This window comes from Acartia tonsa, chromosome 12 (genome assembly GCF_053477335.1).
Source record: "Acartia tonsa isolate MP-2025a chromosome 12, ASM5347733v1, whole genome shotgun sequence".
Classification (NCBI taxonomy): Eukaryota; Metazoa; Arthropoda; class Copepoda; order Calanoida; family Acartiidae; genus Acartia; species Acartia tonsa.
Genome location: NC_137271.1, coordinates 28,544,055 through 28,563,310, shown reverse-complemented (window position 1 = coordinate 28,563,310; position 19,256 = coordinate 28,544,055). Strand labels below are relative to the sequence as shown.

The 19,256-nt window shown below is 30.3% G+C and overlaps 1 protein-coding gene across 1 annotated transcript in view; it reads left to right on the top strand.

The window, feature by feature from the left end:
- The window catches only part of LOC145334101 (gamma-aminobutyric acid receptor subunit alpha-6-like), a 50,367-nt gene that overhangs the window by 3,244 nt on the left and 27,867 nt on the right, over positions 1–19,256 (top strand). Inside the window, exons 4-12 of the mRNA XM_080179388.1 lie at positions 251–287; positions 8,588–8,655; positions 9,176–9,222; positions 13,509–13,565; positions 14,125–14,211; positions 15,129–15,182; positions 15,519–15,601; positions 16,149–16,194; positions 18,254–18,304. Coding sequence (XP_080035514.1) covers positions 251–287; positions 8,588–8,655; positions 9,176–9,222; positions 13,509–13,565; positions 14,125–14,211; positions 15,129–15,182; positions 15,519–15,601; positions 16,149–16,194; positions 18,254–18,304 — 530 coding nt within the window. The remainder of the gene's footprint in view (positions 1–250; positions 288–8,587; positions 8,656–9,175; positions 9,223–13,508; positions 13,566–14,124; positions 14,212–15,128; positions 15,183–15,518; positions 15,602–16,148; positions 16,195–18,253; positions 18,305–19,256) is intronic.

The following is a 19,256-nucleotide window of genomic DNA, read 5'->3' as shown; positions in this document are numbered from 1 at the left end:
ATTTATAGCATCTTATTAAGACAATTTTCCACAAATATTAAAATAAAAATTATAAAACCAATACCAGCTTTGTTAGCTCAGGCCTTTGGATACTCGGGGCTAAAAAAACTGGTTTTAATCTTATAATTTTTCATTTTTATATCCGCGGAAAGCCAGAAAACATATTTCATATTTACCTGAAAGATCAGAATAAAATATTGTTTGTACTAAACCCTAATTGTAAGTTTATAAGATAAAATTTATGATTTAGGATTATGACAAAACGGAACGGCCAAACTATGTTTCAGGTAATGATAAGTCGAAAGCATTTTCCAGCATGGCTTCGAAACCGATCAATATCCACTGGATTAGAACCGGTTCTAAGCCATAATGAAAAATTATGTATCATATCGTATAAAATCCAGTTTTAATATTATTAAAACCAGTTGTGTAAAGATCAAATTCTTTTGAGGGCAGTAAATGAGGCTATAACCATTTCAAGACCTATGTTAACATTTCCTGTAATTTAAACCCAAACCGATTTAGTGGCTATGGAGAAAATTTAATAGGATGTGTTCTTCTTATGTATAAAAATTAGATTTAGACCCCAAGGAGGAATGGAACATTTACATAAATTATAAAAATTTTGGGTACTTTTCTTGGGTGCTTTCAAATCTTATTTAGTTAATGCAAACAAGTAGTTTAAAAACTTTTTCATCAATAATTTAAATCATAATTAGGGATATTTATCATTTAATCGTCTATTTTCTCATCATAAAAAATCCCTGTTAGTACCTCCATAGCAAACAGAAGATATAACTTCGAACCTGAACCTGAACAACTTCTAGCTTGATATATACAGGCTTCCAATGGACACAAGTGGTCTTTTGTTTCGCGTATTTTTCGTAAATGCGTGTGTAAGCTTTGAGTCAAATGCGCTTATTAAGTCAAATTGTTCTTAATAAGCGCATTTAACTAAAGTTCTTCCAGGTTTATCCTTTTTTTCAAACTTCTCCAGATTTCATTTATTTTTTTATCTTTTATATAAATTCATGTTAAATATCTTTGATCATATTTGCTGTTATCTAATGTCTCATACCTATATTTTTTAGACAAAATAAATTGAATATGATTGCTAAAATCAAATTATATCTCCATGTCTTAGAATGGTGTATTTAAAAAAAATAGGTTAAAAAACATACTAACTTAAAAAAAATAAAAGCTTACCCACAACTTTACGGAAAATACGCGAAAAAAATAACCCCCTTTGTTCTTGTCAATCTGAATGTTTATAAGCAAACATGTCACTAAATAAATAAGGAAGTGATGTTAATATATTTTCTTATAAAAATATTTTCATATTATTATTGATATTATGTAAATAACATTTACCAAAGAAGTATCAAAAAGGTTAGAGGAAATATTTACCAATGCATAGGTGCATTAAATAAATAAATATGTAACATTATTTTCAGTATGGCTTCGAAACCGATTAATATCCGCTGGGATTAGAACCGGTTCTCAGCAATACTCAAATATCATGTATAGCATTGTATTACAGACAATATTCCACAAACAAATATTAAAATAAAAATCATAAAAATAATACCATTTTTGTTAGTCTGGACTTCCGGCGTCTCGGGGCTAACAGAACTCGTTTACATCTTATAATTTTTCATTTTTAAATCTGCGGAATGTTGTTTATAAAACGATGCGATAGATAACTATTAGAAGTCAGTGCAAAGAAATCCTAATTTTACTTCAATACAAATATATAATAAGGACATACTTACATTTCCAGACCTTATTATATAATAGTATTGTTATAAGTGTAGCTTTACTATTGGAAGATTTATTTTTGGTAAGTCCCGTTGTCTGTTATACAATTATTATGTTGAGTTCTGAGGTGTTTATTCATTGTACCTAAACATATTTAAGTTTTAGTACATTTTTGTAGTGAATTTATATTATAGATACTTTTAATATGTTAAATCTTCATTTTGTTGCTTTGTTAAAAAAAAATTTAAAGCCGAAGCTATTTATAGTGCCTGTAAAAAATAACGTCATACAATACAAATGACAAATGATAGGAAGATAAACAGACTGAATTGTCAATGGCAGGCTAATGTACTTTTTAATTGACCAATGGTAAAACAGTATGAAGTGTAGCTTCCCTATGATTAAGACTAAAATACAGCAACAGTGTCAAGCAATGGACAATATCTTTCTTGTTTAAGGGGAAAGAGCAGCTTATTACACTAGTCCCCAAAGTTTTGTAATAACGTTTTCTCATTTGTTGGCTTAATAACTTTGGGGACTTCAGTGAACTCTTATTGGTTGGATCATTAAGTTGAGTGTTCAAACGTTTTAACCACTAATTTTTAACTGCAGAAGGAGTAATTTAGTGTTTCATCATTGGGGATGTACGTGCATTAATTTATCGGCCACTGTCTTATCCCTTCAGTTAGATTCCTGATTTTGCTAGTTAATACATAAAAATATTTGCTAGATTGTAAGAACGTCGTAAAGTTGTAGAAATGACTTGTGAACATTAAGCAAGTCAATCTGTCTTACAGGATAATTTTTCTTGATCATATGTATGTAAACCTTTACTTTTCTTCCATGCAAAAATGGATCGGAAAACGCGCAAAAAATAAAGGCACAATTTTGATATTACAGAGGTCCTGTATACCTAGAATGTACTCAAGTTTAAACTAAGTAAAATAAATGATCACTAAAATACCGTTTCTAAAAATGTAATTGATATTTTGTTTTTTAATTCCTGTTTGAATAATTGTAAATTAGAGGTAACTGACTATTTCCAATAAAAAAATACTGCACAAAATTGGGCCCTTGATTTGACTATCATCCAATTCTAATCTTAAAAAAACTTACAATTATTCCCATTTCTTGCTTTGTTTGTTTTGTTGTAATTGATGCGAATCTTACTTCAATTAAAGGAGGGAATTACACAAAAAAATATATATATTGAAAATAAAACGTGTATTTGATGAAAATCTAAGGTTAGGTTTGGTTTAAAAAAGGAGATTCCTTCAGGGTGAGGGCACTTTAAAACGGCTAGAAATGAATATAGTTGATTAAAAATCAGAGGGGTTTCAGTTGTTCCCTTGCCAATTAGTGGATTTGTACTTACTTTTTCCTTTTTCTCTGACTCTACCTCACGACTTCCGTTAATATAACTATACAATGTATTACAACATAACATAAGTTTTTTCTTAGGTTTCAAAAAGATAGGAATAATATACAGCCAATAAACGCAATGTCAATGTCATTTAATTTTTTGAGAATATCATTTCAAAGCTTGTCCGTATTATGATACAACAACTATGTTAAGTTAAGGTATTGACAATATGTTCCTTGTTTATTTGCGGATTTACCTAGAATTTTAAAAAGATAGACTACAAAAATGTACTTAATGAATTTAACATTTATCAGTACAATTAAATTCTATTTTATCAATCTTAAAACATTATATTCAATATTACTATCTAACAAAAGCTCACTAATGATCTATATCTATAATTTGATGGTTCCACTACGGTACTAATGAACAAAATTAGCATTTGCTTTAATGTTTTACAACAACAAATATGCCTTATAATTATTTCAGTGTAATAATATTCCATAAAATGTAATTAGACATTCTATTTATTCATTTTTGACATAAAATAAGGATACGAACAAAGGTTCCACATTTTTTTGTGAATTTTAAATACATTCTTTATTTGTTTTTTTGAAAATTTTTGTTATTTTCTATTCTTTATTCTTTTATTTCAACAGAGTACCGTCCATGCGTTGCACTTCTTTTACTAATTAGTTTTTAAGAAAACATATCCCTTTCTTTGTTACTGGCATCCTGACAAATGGTTAGATAAACCATTTATACGGTATCCTATCAATTCTGCATAAAAGTTAAGTTTATTAGGAATCGCCAAAATCATAATAGTAATACATTACAGGGATCTAAAGGGATAAGACACTGGCTATAAATTGATGTTCATCCCCAATGACGATATACAAAATTACCCCTTCTCTAGATTACAATTGATTAAAACATTTAGACACTTTTTGAACCAACCATTCAAAATTCTTTAAAAATCATCAAAGTTGTTAAGCAAACGAATAAGAAAACGTTATAATAAAATTTTTGGGACTAGTGTAATTAACAGTCCAATGTCCCCTCCCTCCCTGAATACATTAGTATATAAAAATATATTAGAAATGAACAACTATATTTTGCAAATAAACACTAATTAATTATAATAGCCTTAACAATTATCCGAAATAGCATTAAAATCATATTGCAATATGAATTTAAATTGTGATGTAGTATATCAATTTTAATATACTGTTACAAGCGGTAGAATTTTTTTGTACGTTAAGATCTTGCATTTCGCTAAACTATGTTAGGTTAAGATTTCCACTCTAACATTTGTTTTATAAGCTAGAAACGCAACTGTTATTGATTTAAATTTTTATTTCTTTATCTTGTATTGGCAAAACATTAATTTTACAATATAATCCTATTTGTATTTTTGCTAATAATATCAATTAGCCATGTTGAGTTATTTGTACGGAAATAATAGAACACCATTTATAGAAACACACAGTGTATTTATTTACATGTATGTCAAACCTCAGTGTAATCTTACAATTTCCTCATTTGGGTAAGTTGGGCTTATTATTAAACCCCCCTGATAAATATTTACTTCTTTACATTTATACAAAATCTCAAAATCTCTTATTTAGGCACTAGCGGCGGTGCCTTCAACATCTAGGGACTCGGTACAGCCTAAAACCATCCCTTAAAGCTCCTTTAATATAAAAAATCAACCGGTTGCGTGTTTAGCGAGATCTTGATTAACCAAAAAACCTTACAACTTTATATGATACTAGCGGCTATGCCCCTAGAAGCCTCAAGGGGCACTTAAGTTAGGAGAGGGAAAAGTTAACCTCATCTCATTTTAAATTTTAGTTTCAAAAAAGTAAAAAAATATTGTTGGGGGGAAGGGGGTGAAGACACCCTCCCCAAAAATAGTTTAAAATCTTCTCAGGACCTATAAGAATATTCACTGTAAAGGAGAACAATATCGGTTTAGTGGTTAGCGAGATCCTTCGGGACAGACAAAAAACGCTTACTACTTTAAATAATACGAAGACAGGGGAATATTACTATATATACATCTCCTTAAATTATTAGTTTCTGTCTTTGGTACCTTCAAAATTGTTAGGTCAACATGTTGAAATACGATAGAAAAAAAATACGTTACCAACTTTCTTTTGATAATTTTGTTTATCATAGATGCTTGAAAATGAAAGATTAAGACCGTTGGAGGTTGGTTAATTCTTACAACTCTGTGGAAACTGTAGTAATCTTTCATATACCTATATTCATATTAAAAAAAATAATAATAAAGTCAATAAATAAAAAAGATTGTTTGTCTTGCATATTTTTCTGTAAGGTTTATAGATTCAAACTTTAAAAATGTACTTTGTTTTAACATACTAACTATAATACAAGTAGAACGATGCCTGTCTGTCCTTTTGTCTGTCTGTCTGTCTTTTCGTTTGTAGCTTAAGATCTCGGCAATAACTAAACAGATTGGACTCTATACAGGGAATATAGCTACTGATCCGTCAGTGGTTTTAAGAAGATGTTTTCTTGGGGGGAGGGAGTCAGGGGCGTCCAAGCTTTTTATTTTGGGGTGGGTAATTTGTATTTGGGGGGAGGGATAAATGGCGCACGAAGCGCGCCGCAAATTTTTTTTACCCTCCCCCAAAATTTTTACCCCGGGGGTAAAACTTTATTTGTTATGGATATTTTATTTTTGGGGAGGTATTTCCCTCCCAAAAATTGGTTTTTTTTTTTGGGGGGGGGGTAATTAACCCCTCCTAAATGGTTGGGGGTACCTACGGCACCCCCAAGGTAGGGGTAAATTTTAAATGGGGGGGGTAATCACCCCTTTACCCCCCCCCTTGGACGTACTTGGAGGGAGGACACCCCCAACCCCATAAACATAAAAAAAAATAAAAGTTAGAAGCGATGCCACTAGTTTCTCTTTATATCTCTATATTCTCTCTCTCTCTCTCTCTCTCTGTTTTACATGGATAGTTAAACCTCTAGTTTTAATCAATCTAGTTCATTCCAATCTATTCTTTCAAATATAAATGTGGTCGAAATGGATTTGAATATTTGAGAGCAAAATAATTTATGACTTATTTTTTTCTTCAAATATGCAATCCAAATGTATTTCATTTCATTTTGCGAACATTTTTTTATTTTTAACTTGTCAGTTTAATTGAAAAAAAATGATTGAAAATGACAGATAATCTTTTTAGCAAAGAATAATGAATTTTTAGAAATCTTCTAATCTGTATCATAATTATAAAAATAAATTCTTAAAAGTTAATTGAAAATAATGAAAATATTTACCCCACTTATAGTTATCAGAATTTAATGATTAATGGCTTATTTTCTCCGTTTTTTAATGCAATTTATAGAACATTAAAAAAATAATTCAGTTTTTAATTAAAAAGTACAGTAAAATGTAAAATTCAAAACTTAGGTGTCAACATCTAAAATGGTTTCAGCGCATTTTTCTTATGTTCAAATCTTCTACCCTTTGCAAGAAAAAAATTGGATTTTCAGTAGTCGACTTTGGGGGGCCAGTACTCCCTCCCTGATTGAGATATGACCTGCAAACTTTGATACATTCTAGTACATGTCCCCAATAGTATCTGTATACATTTTAGCTCTAGATCTCATTTTTGAAGCGTTTTGTAGCCATTCTTGCAAAAGGTAAAAGATTTGAACATAAGAAAAATGCGCTAAAGTTTTGAATTTTACATTTTACTGTACTTTTTTAACAAAAACTGTAATATTTTTTTTATGTTCTATTAGTTGCATTAAAAAACGAAGAAAATAAGCCATTAATCATTAAATTCTGATAACTATAAGTGGGGTAAAATTGCTTTCAAAAAAGTTCTCATAAAAAAAACACACTGTACAATTTTAAACTAATATAAATACAAGATGCTTTTTTGTAATATTATTAATTTAAAAGCAAAGATTTTTAACATCTAGGGTCTGTCTGTATGTAAACTTAATTAATTAAATGATTATTTTTAGAAAGATCAAGTCTTAAAACGTATATATGTTCCTATTCATCCTTATTGCCATTTAATTCTTCTTTTTATAAAGTAGGCCATGCACATGCACAATTATTCTCCTTCTTAATTTAGCACGACTTGAGGCATCGCTGAGTGATGAGATTTTCTCATCTTCCAGTTCATCTTCCCCACCGGGTTGTTTTTGGTATGCCCGTTTTCCTCTTTCCTTGGGGATTCCACGTCAAGGCTTGGTTTGTTAAATCAACATGTCCTTTCTTTAGAGTGTGCCCCAACCAATATCTCCAATATATCTGTTTTATTATGAGAAATATCACTGCGCTCAAATATCTCAGTATTTGTGATCTCAATTATGTTATCCCTACTATCATCATTCATGTTAGCAATTTATAATGAATTTTTGTTCAGAATTCTATGAAAATAATCCTTCTTATGTGTTCACGTTCTGTGATTATTAGTGTTAATTTGTCCAACTGTTTGATTTTCCCTGTTATGAATGTTGACATCATTGCTTTATTTATAGTTTTCGCCTTAATATATATTATAATCCTTGTTTTAGAGAACAGAAATATTCTCAACTTTAGAAATTATAAAAATGTAGCGAATGTAAATTTTGATTAAGATGGCGGTTTGCATAATTAGAAGTAATTATTTTTGATTAAATACATTTCTCTCACGGATACCAGGGACATGTAATATTTGTGCATCATCAGGGGGAAGGGAACATTGCATTGTAAATTACACTCGTACCAAAAAACTGTTGGCAATTTTTAAAATATTAATTACGTTGTAGAAACCCTTTTTATTTTGCAGAAGGGGAAATTTTTTAACTGTAATTGGGAGTTTGCGTCTATTTGACAAATAATGTCTTTTTTCTCTAAGATCCATGTGTATGATAGACATGGATTTCAACTGAAAAATCCTATTGATTTTGTATAATACTTTTGGCTACGCCAAATTCTGTATCCTGCGAGACTGTAGCTGATTTTATGGGTTACCTTATTTTTTGTTAAATAGCCAAAATATTATTACATTTTTTGCAAGTGGCTGTGCCATACCCTTACATCGACCTGGTGCCTAAACTAGTTCCTTTTTTTGGGTGGACTTAAAAGGTGGAACATAATGAATATTTATAATTTGTTTCATTTGGGTTTCCACTTGTACTTTTTATTTTTAAAAGTGAAGCTTTTCTATAATTGGCATTTATCCGCTACGGTTAGCTCTTTTCGTTATTCTAGACATGTTAGAATTGTATTGACGATTTTAAATTTTGCATAATGATTCTTATAAGTTATAATATTTAGGTACGATTAAAAAGTCCATTTAAAACATGTTGGTTTTTAACCTTTTTTGACAACAATTTTTTATGCGATTTAATTATCCTATTTATCTGATTTTTGCAATACTGAGAAAAGTATCACTATAAACAAGTTCGAAAATGTTGTCATCCTTGTTTTAGGAAAGGCTACCCAAGTGAAGGTGAACATGTTAATCCGAAGTATGGGACCCATCTCTGAGGCTGATATGGTAAGATCTTATAAAAAAGACGATAATGTAGAAAAACCTGAAAAATTTCGCCTAGGATTAAGGTCTTACATATTCATTAATATCTACATGTATGTAAGTTTAAAAAACCTAACTCAAGAAATTTCTTGATTTTAGGGAACAAAAAGTACAGATAAGTAATAACAGAAGAAAAAAAGGGCATATATAAAAACAAAGGTGAAAACATCCATAAGTAGTTAAACACGAAAAAAAATCATGGAAAGTGGGTTATGTAGCAGATGTGCAGTGGTCATTTTAAAAAAAATGGAAAAGATGATAAATAAATGTAAAACAATAAAACCTTTAAATGGAAATTTATATGTCTTTTGTAGTTGTAACCGACAGACCAACAGTCAAAATAAATTGTATGCTGGGTTAATAATATAAAAGGAAACATTTAGAATAAAAAACAAATTGCTGCAGTAAATTTAATTTTACATACATTTTTGCTATCACTATATTATTGACAGAAAAAAAACAATATAACTTTTTATTTTCTAAGTACTACTCAATGGACTGTTACTACCGCCAATACTGGACAGATGAAAGGTAAATATTAGCTACTTGTTCATTCATCTAAAGTTATATACATAGTATTATTAATATCGCAGCTACTATATAATTGATAGAAGTATGTTGGCACGTCCGCTTGTCCGTACGTATCGTCATTTTAGATGCGTTTAGTGAGATCCTTCACTCATGGAGGGATGGGACATGGGGCTGTTTATTTCACTAGTCCCAAAAGGTTTATAATGCCGTTTTCTTATTCGTTGCTTAACAACTTTTATTGAATTTTGATTGTTTGGTTCATTAAGTTGCGAATTCAAACGTTTCATCAACTAATTGTCATTTACAGAATGGGTATTATTTTGTGTATTACCATTAAGGATGTTCATCAATTTTTTGTCATTGTCTAATCCCTTTAGATCCCTGTCCTTCACTACAGATACACACACACACACAGATATATTGTTACTTTGTGTTTCTTTGTTAGTTTGATTTGCTGCGCTACTTATGTTCATAATTATCCTTGTTACAAATTATGGGTAATCTTGACATAAGGCTGTTTTTGTTGTCGTTAATAACATTTGTATAACAACACAATATAGGCTAACATGGATATAATTCTTTGGGTTGGGCCGGATATCAGTCCATTTTTTAATAGTCGGCCGGATACTGGATATTGAAACTATCCGGCCGGATATCCGGCAATATAATCTTTTATATAATACAACAGAAATCCCTGCTTTTTAAAAATTTGAAATGGATGTAATTTTATTTTTCTAAAGTTTATAATCTTTATGTAAATTTTATATTGAAAATCTCAAAACATGAATTTTGGCGGCCAAATATGTATCAGGCCTAACCCTAATAATTCTACTGTAATTCTTAGAATTGTGTAATAATGTGTTTATATTTACTTATGTATGCTTGAGTGTGTTAGTATTAGGTAATCAAGATTTCATTCAAAACTTCTAAAATAAATTATTTTTGTAACAGCAAAAAATGATTGTAAAAATCTCTTAATGACTGTATGTTGACTATATAGAATTTGAAAAAAAGGTGGTTATGGCTGAAACATTATCGACTTAAAATGATTCAAAGGACTTAATGGAATCATTTCAGGGTGAGAGGGAGTAATAAACTGTGAATTATACCAAAAAACAAAAAATAAATAAATACACGTCCTTTTATTCTAAGTTTGTTGGTCTAAATTGGCAGTTTTTAAAAACTTTTCAACTAATAATTGTATCTACAGCAGGTTTACTTTGTGTAATATCATTAGGGATGTACTTTATTTATCGTTCATTTATTAGAGTAAAACACCAGAGGGAGAAATAACTGTATCTCCTCATCGCAGTGTCATGGTGCCGACTCTCAATTGGGTCATCGAAAATAAACGAATGGTGTCGGTTATATGAACACAGCCAAGTAACAGAAAACAATTTGGTAGCCGACGAAAAAGGTCTTTGAAAAAGGGAGGTAGATAGATATCTGTATATATATATATCTATACTATAGATCTGTTGTTCATTGTCTTAATTCTTTAAGATCTCTTGATACTATAGGGATATAAAATAAATCTGTTGAAATGAAAAAACATTACATCAGTAATAAGAGCATACATAATAATATAGACACAAGTGTGAAAGCCATGTGTTCATACATTTTTAAAAAATTTATAGAAAATTATTTAGGGAGTACTTATTAAGTAAAAGATTCATGATTGATACATTTCAATTTTGATTGATGGCCTAACAGAGAGGGGTGTAGCTTGATTGTCAGAGGTTGAATACACCGACACCCCACTAAACCCCAGATATATAAAGGGATAAGACTATGGACGATAAATTGATGTTCATCCCAAGTGATAATACAAATAATTATCTCTTCTGTAGATTAAAATAAGTGATTTAAACGTTTATACACTCATCTAAATAAACCAATCAATCCATTCCTACCCTGACTACACCCAATGTTTTAGAGGGGTTTATCAGGGAGATATAGATCTTTGTCGAGGGGGGTTGGCTTCATCCTCCTTCTGTACGACTCTTATACTACTTTTATTGATTAAGTTGATGGTTTAGATGTGTAATATTTACAATTACCTTCGCAAAAAAGTCTAAAACCAATTGGGTTTTCAGATTTAAGATCTGAAATAACAAAAGGAATAGGAAACAAACACACACACACATCTAACTACTTTTTTTGGTGTGAATGTATGATAACTAGAAACCCTGGTGGTGTTTTCTGGACAATGATAGAGTGGACCCTTAAAGCCTGTTCAGCCAGAAAAAGGTTCAAGAATATTCATGGACAGGGGTTTTAAGGGATAAGACAATGAAAAAAAAATGATGCACATCCTCAATGATGATAAACAATGTAATTTATTATATTATAGATTAAGGTTATTGGTTGAAAAGTATGGATACTGCTAGTTTAGACCAACCAATTAATCAAGGTTTTGAGCTAATTGTAGGGAACATATTTTTGAAACTTTGGATACCAGTGTAATTTACAGTCCATTGTCCCCTACCTCTCTGGTTCAGAGCTATCCACTAAATTTATATTATGTCTTCTAAAAGATATTATAGATATTAAAAATATGGTAACGAAGTAATTAACATACACATAAACATACAGATTGTACTTTATTGTTACAAGAATCACTATGAAAAGTTTAACTTCGATAAGACGATGTGCTGCTTAAATTAACGATCAGAGCTATTGTTTATGTACTGATAAAAAAAGGATAGACGCTAGTGATAGAGTTGCTTCACTACTAATAATCAGAGTGATGGGACAATGGGCTGTATATTACTCCATCTCCCAAAATTTAATAATAAAGTTTTCTTATTCGTTGGTTTTACAACCTTGGGGACCTTTGTCGAATTTTGATTGGTTGGTTAATTAAGTTGAGTGTCCAGTCGATTCAACCATTAATTGTAACCCACATAAGGCGTATTTTTGTGTATTATCATTGGGAATGTACAGTACATCAATTTATCGTCAAATGTATTATCCTTTGAGATCCCTAACTAATAATAGTACTTAATGCTAAGAGAACAAAGCTGAGGTGAACAATACTCCCAACTATTTCTTCAATAAACTAATTAAACTTTGCTGTGAAATATGAATTTATTTGGCACTTCTGCTAGATGTCAGGGAGGCAGGGAGAGGATATTGGACTATAAATATCTAAAGATTCATACAGACCATATCTCAATCTTAAGCTTAAAAACTATAAGTACTTGATTGGGTTGTACAAACGAACAATAAATTTACTACCAATAAGTTTAATCTTTTGTTGAATGTATGTATGAAAGTTCATCAATGTATTGTTCTTTGTCTTATCTCTTAAGGTCCCTGGCCAGATGTTTTTTTGGGTTCAATTCTCTTTATCTTTCTGAAAGACAAGTTCCTTTTTGCGGAAGACAGTGAAAGTCTCTCATTTTTACGACGTCAGATTTTTTTTGGAGGCGACTTTCAGCGTCTTTGTCTTTTTATACTAAATGACTTTAACTTCTAGCCACTGGACCCCTTATGTTCTACTTTTTATGGAACCTGAAAATAGGTCAAGTTTTTGGGGCTGGTAGTTAGAATGAAGACACTCCTAACTGAAACAATTTTTAAAATGGAAGGGAGGGTTGCAATACTATAAATTTAATGAATTTTACCACATATTCAAATAACCTAAAAAATACATCTATTTTATTTCAAAGTTAAATTAGTGTATATTTAATCATAATATTCATAACAAGGTTAGATATCGTAAAGGTAGTCAATTATGGCAGTTATTATCAACAAATCATTAAAGGTTATGGCATTTAAATTATTATTATATTATTCAAACAATTGGCAGGATTTTTAGTTCTTACAAGGAATCCTACCAATTGATATATAATTATTTGGATGTTGCACCAGATTTTCATTTACTCTAAAGTGATACACACAGCTGGCTAAAATAACTATACCTACCATCCACCCCCCCCCCTAACCCCCTTCCATCCCCTTTGTACTGGATAATCGAACTGACCAATAAATATTAGCAACCTAAATTTACGAAAAATTTTTCCAACTTCTCTTATGATGTTTGCAAATAACAGAAATAAGACAAGTAAGATTGATCCACCCTTTTTCTCTAGAATAAAACAATAACGCTTTCTTTGTCCTTAAGTAATTTTACTAATTGTTGGTTATGGTTCAAACAAGCAGTGTCAAAACTTTTAAAATTTGGTCCATCATTATTTGGGATGTACATCAATTTATCCTTCAGTTTCTTCTTACTCCTTTGTTGTGCTGCGCAACTTATGTGTATAATTATTTTTGTTTAGACTTAGTTTCGTTGGCTTTCATAGCAGTTCTAATCAACAGGATATTAGACAACTAAGGTAAACAATTATTTTATTTTTATTTCAAAATAGGATGATGTTTGTTAGTTAGGATATCTTAACCTTAACGGTTAGGGAGGGATGAAAGCAAATATGGCTCATCCAGGAAAAGAGCAATAATATATTTGACTTAAACAAAGCTTTTCATATTGTCAAAAATACTAGAATATCCTATAGTAGTACAAAAAAATATAAAATATGGGTATTCAAGTTAATTTCAGGTTCCTTGTATGATCCTGCAGGTCCTGATCCTTTAGGTATCCCTGATTATAGATATTCTGCTATTAAAATAATTTTAATTTGAACTTCATGATATGGAAACCATGCACCTATTTTCACAATGCTTTTAACTCTTAAAGACAGACGTAGGGACATACCCTAATTGTAGAATAGCTTTGCTATCAAAAATATAATTCTAGTTTGAATGTAAAGATGTTGGAAAAGTTCTGGAAACCGGACACGTAATTTCACAATGGTTTTAACTCAAAGTGACATAAAGACAGACGTAAAGACATACCCTTATCATAGAATAGCTGCGCTACTAAATATATAATTCTAGTTTGAATGTAAAGATGCTGGAAAAGATCTGGAAACCTGACACCTATTTCCACAATGGTCTCAACTCATATTTACATACGATAACAAGGTTAGACGAAGCGCTGGAAACTGTCAAGTGTGACGTCATAAAAAAATATGTCTAAAAAGGAGGGATAAGAGAACAAGTGGGAAAGGAAACCCTTAAAAGATTGATTTAGATTAATTTTATGACGTCACACATGACACTTTTCAGCGCTAAAGGATAGACTTTCTGTTTAGGCACGACAGCTGCATCTACAGCCTCAGCTGTGGTTAGCAGCCTTTTTCAGCAAGCTGCATATGGCAGGCCTACCAAAATTTTAAACATACCGCAAGCAGTTGCAATTTTTTCCCTCATCCGATTTCTAAAAAAATATCTTTTTAGCATCACAGTCGTGGCGGTTGATTTCGACTTATTAAGATTCGCAGCCATTCTAGACATAGGCAGCTGGTGTCCAATTCTAGTTCTACAGATACCTTAATCTGTTTTGTAATTATTACTTATAGTTGTGGGCATTTTTCTTTTTAATTAAAAATCATTTTTATAATGATGTAACTAGTTAGTAATTAACAACATTTCTTGTTAATTAGTGTTACAGTTTGTTTTTGATTTATAAAAATGTAGTTATAACACGATTCGATTATTAAATTTTCTTAGTATCGAAGCTTCTCAATCTATCAGTCCTTCTGTCTAAACAACCAAGAAAAACAGGATATTTATGGAAGCTGTAAATAGATTGTACTCTATAACTCACTTTGTCCGTATGTCTGGTCATTACGGGAGAATAAGAATTCTATGAAAGAAAAATATGTTTTATCGGCTAGTTTTTAAAACAGTTGGTTTTCTTTTAGTCAGAGAACATTTAAATTCTAAGCATTTCTTGACTATTGTTGCGTTTCTTGCAAAATTTTGACTATTTTCTTTTGCTTTCTTTCGAAGTTATCCAAGATGTCTTCTTTTGTATATTGATATTCTTGTATTTTTAGACCTAACAAGTTATTAAGAATTTCTGAACACGGTGACATCACTTACTCTATGAGGTTTGTAATGCTTTTTTTCTTCGTGCAAGGTTTTAAACCAATAGTACTATTCTTACATGGACAAACACACACACCTTAAATTAAGAATTTGTAGGGATCATGAGGGATAGGACAATCCTAATGCTACAATTCTATCTGTAGATCAAAAATATTGGTTGAGAAGTTTAGACACTAGAAGATGAATCAAGAATAAAAAATTCCCAAAGTTAAAACCTTTGCGGACTCTTATAACTCACAGATAAATGGTCAATTATTCCTTCGTTTTAAAATCATTTATATTTAATGTAGGTTAGACCTTAACAAAGCCTTTAATTCTAAATTGATTACAAATTTTAGATTAACTATAAAAGCCAAGTGTCCTATGATGTTATCCAGTTTTCCTATGGACTGGCAGAGTTGCCCTTTGGTTCTTGGATCCTGTAAGTAGATAGATAGAAAGACATTCATCTCAAAATAAGAATTCAACAACATAACATTCATAGCATTAAATATAGAAAAATAAACAATTTCTTGTTGAACAAAATGTGAACAACAAATCAAAATGAAATCATAAATATCATAAATGATAAATGTACAAATAAATATCATTTTTCTTATATCGAATCGGCTACTCATATTTTTCCAAATTATTTACAAATATAAACTAGAGTAACAATATCCATAAATGAACGATATTGGATGAAAAATATGTTAATATGAAAGAGAAAAAGAAAGAGTGGGGTTTAAAAAAGATATCTAGAAAAAAATATTTTCAAGACAGAGATATTGGAAGAAAACGACGTTAGCTTATAAATACCAACAACGAAATTAATTCGGTAAAAAATCACGAAACCAATAGTGTCGTTGGGGCCAACACATAGTAGTAAAAAAAAATGATGTTTTAGATTTATTTTGCTTGTTGGTTATACCTTATTCCTGAAACGACGTAAGACAAAGTTTTTTTAAGTGTTATTTTTTAAATTTTAGATGCTTACCCAGCTTCAGAAGTGGTATATACATGGGATGATCCTAAGTAAGTAAATAGAATTTCATTTTGGTTCATCAAAAACATAAATATGATAAATGGCTATATCAGAAGTTCTGAATTGAAGGGACGTCCAAGCTTGCTTTTTATGAAGGGGGGGTCAGAGGATTTAAAGGTTTGGGTTGGGTAATCTAAACTTGAGAGGGGGGGGGGGGTATGAGACTTTTCAAAGTTTGAGGGGGGTAAACTCTAACTTAACCCCCAACCTTGGACGTCAATACTTCATTTAATAGCTTTTAAATTTTAAAAAGGGGAAAGGGCGTTCAAAATTATATTAGGATATGGGGAGGGGATCTTATTTTTTTATGTGGGGTAGCTTATTACCCTCCTTCTCTTCCCCCATTGATCAAAATTAGAAAGGAGTGCAGTTTAAATTAACTGCAATTATCTTCTACCCACAGTTATATCAAATTGCAACACGTTGAAACTTTCAATGAAAGAAATCGTACTTTAAAAATGTCATTGGAATCTTTGTGAACTATTTATCATTGGAAAAGTGACGTGAAATTAAAAACTTTGCAAAACAATTTTTAGTTGTTAACATTAGTACAATTACTGGGTTTACTAGGCTAATGGGTTGGTTTTCGGTCAATAGCTTCACTCCTGAATTAATTGTGCTCCTAAAAGGTAGGAGCGCAGTGATAAAACTACTCTTTTACTACGCCCGTCCGTTCATTACAATATGCGCGTATTTGATAGCTCTTATTTATGATAAATTCTTTAATATTCTTGTTGGGTTGCTTCTTTAATATTTATTTTGTACACTGTTTTTTGCTTATATACTTAAAATTGTTTTTATTCTTGTTTTATTTTAATAACATGTAACATATTATATCAATTTAGATTATAATTGTTTAATTACGGGCATCAAATTAATCTTTTCTAAATTGTTTAAATTTATGATAATCGTTAAAAGTTAGAAAACTGTTCAAAAAAGTTTTCAGAAAAATTGAAAATTGCAAAATCAATTAAAAAGTCTAAAATCCTTTCCTTAATTTTTTTGTATTGAGTTAAGATCTTTTTTGTGTATTTTCATATTCTTAAAAGAAGTTTTTATCAGGATGTCTGCCTGTGTGTCTGTTAGGTCGTATCAAAATATTTCGTTAACCAATTTGGTTCATTTATATATGGAAGGTTAATGTCAAGTTTAATGAAGACAACCAACTCTTTGATTCCATGACATTAGTTTGAAAGTTCTAACTGTAAATGGTAATGCGTAACACTTATTTTAGGCCAATACATTTCCTAAAGCACTTTGAGGATAGGTTTACTGATGAAATATTTGCAGCCTAAAAGCTTAAATCATAAAAAAAAAATATTTTTTTCAAACAAATCTTTTTGTTAATTTGGTTTATACTTTTTTCCCACCCAGTTAAGTAATATTTTGTCAAAAAATACAATTTTGTATTATGTATATTTTTATAGACATATCATGTAGTTATTTATTATTATTATGTAAGAAAATCTGCCAAAAATAATCTTCATTTATTTAACCTTTTAAAAGATCAAAGAAATGTACATTTTGTATTTATTAAAGCAAAGATTTTCTACATGTAACGTATAGCTTTTATTTTGTCATGTTGGAATTTGCTAGCGATTTAAAACTTAGCATAAAGTTTCCTGTAATGATTAGGTACAATTTAGATAGCGTAGAAACTATATAGTTATCACCAGAAAGTCTATACATCGGCATTTTAGATCAAAGAACGATTAAACACTATGCTACTAAAATCTATTTTTTTCTACTTTTATTAGAACCTAATGATTTATTTAAGTTGCCCAAAGAAACGTAAATAATATTCATTTATCGCATCATATTATAAACAGCTTTCCGCGGAAATTTAAATGAGAAATGATAAGATTAAAACCAGTTTAAAACCCTAGTGACCGGAGTTCCGGGCTAACGAAACTAGTATTAATTTTATGATTTTTGTTTTAATAATATTGTCTGTAATAAGATGCTATACATAATTTTTCAGTATGGCTGATAATCGGTTCTAATCCAGCGGATTTATTCGAAGCCATACTATAAAAATATTCTATTTAGGAATGGAGTTGGTTATGCTGGAGAATTACAACTATCTCAATTTGATATCAAGTAATATTTTAGTAGAAAAGTTTCTCTATAACTAGGGTAAAATAAAATTTTCTCCTTTATTATAAAGGATAGAGGTCTGATTTTTCTAGAGTAGATTCCCCAAGCTATATGACATGTTTTCTTATTTCATAACATTGGCAGTCAGACCCACTCCTTGACTGTTTTTAGCCGTTTTTTTTCTCAAATCTTTCGTTTCTTTTAAAAAAATGTTTTGCTCATATTAATACTTCATAACTTGTGTTGGTCTGTACGTTCAACTTTGCCTCACAAGCACCTATACCTCTGGACACCATTTGTACTTATAATAAGCTATTTGTCTGTTCAAATGAGATACTTATAAACGTAACAGTCCTTGTTTACTGCAAAGCTGTTCTACGATTTTTTTCAAAGGTTTTTTTTTAATTTCCAAAAAATCATAAAATCTAAAATGATATATTAGAATGAAAATTTAGGTTTAAAAGGTAAAATTCATCAAATTGTCAATAATACATTGAACTGATATATTAACTATGCTAGAGAAAAGGTATTTTTCCTTTAAACATTAAAAATAAAAAAATAAAAAGTTTGTCATAATTGGTGTCATACAAACATTAAAGTAAAAGAATAGATTGGGCAAGAGCTATTTGTATTTCATATATTGGGTCTTTGAAATTTGCTAATAGCGGTCTCCACCACCTGGATTATAAATCTATTCTTATACATTAATTACACACGCAACATAACTTTTTTTTTCTTTAGCAATAGGTATACTTCTATTTTTGGATTAGTTACACTTCTTTACTTAATTGGTGCCATGATTAAAAAACTTAGAATAGGTTCAAATCAGGTTTACATTTGTTTTATTATTAACCAGCAGATATGTCCCTATAACCACTTTTAACATTAACATAGACCTACATCTTGTTACTCTTATATTTTGATTATTGCCAATGCCGCAAAATGTTTCTTACAT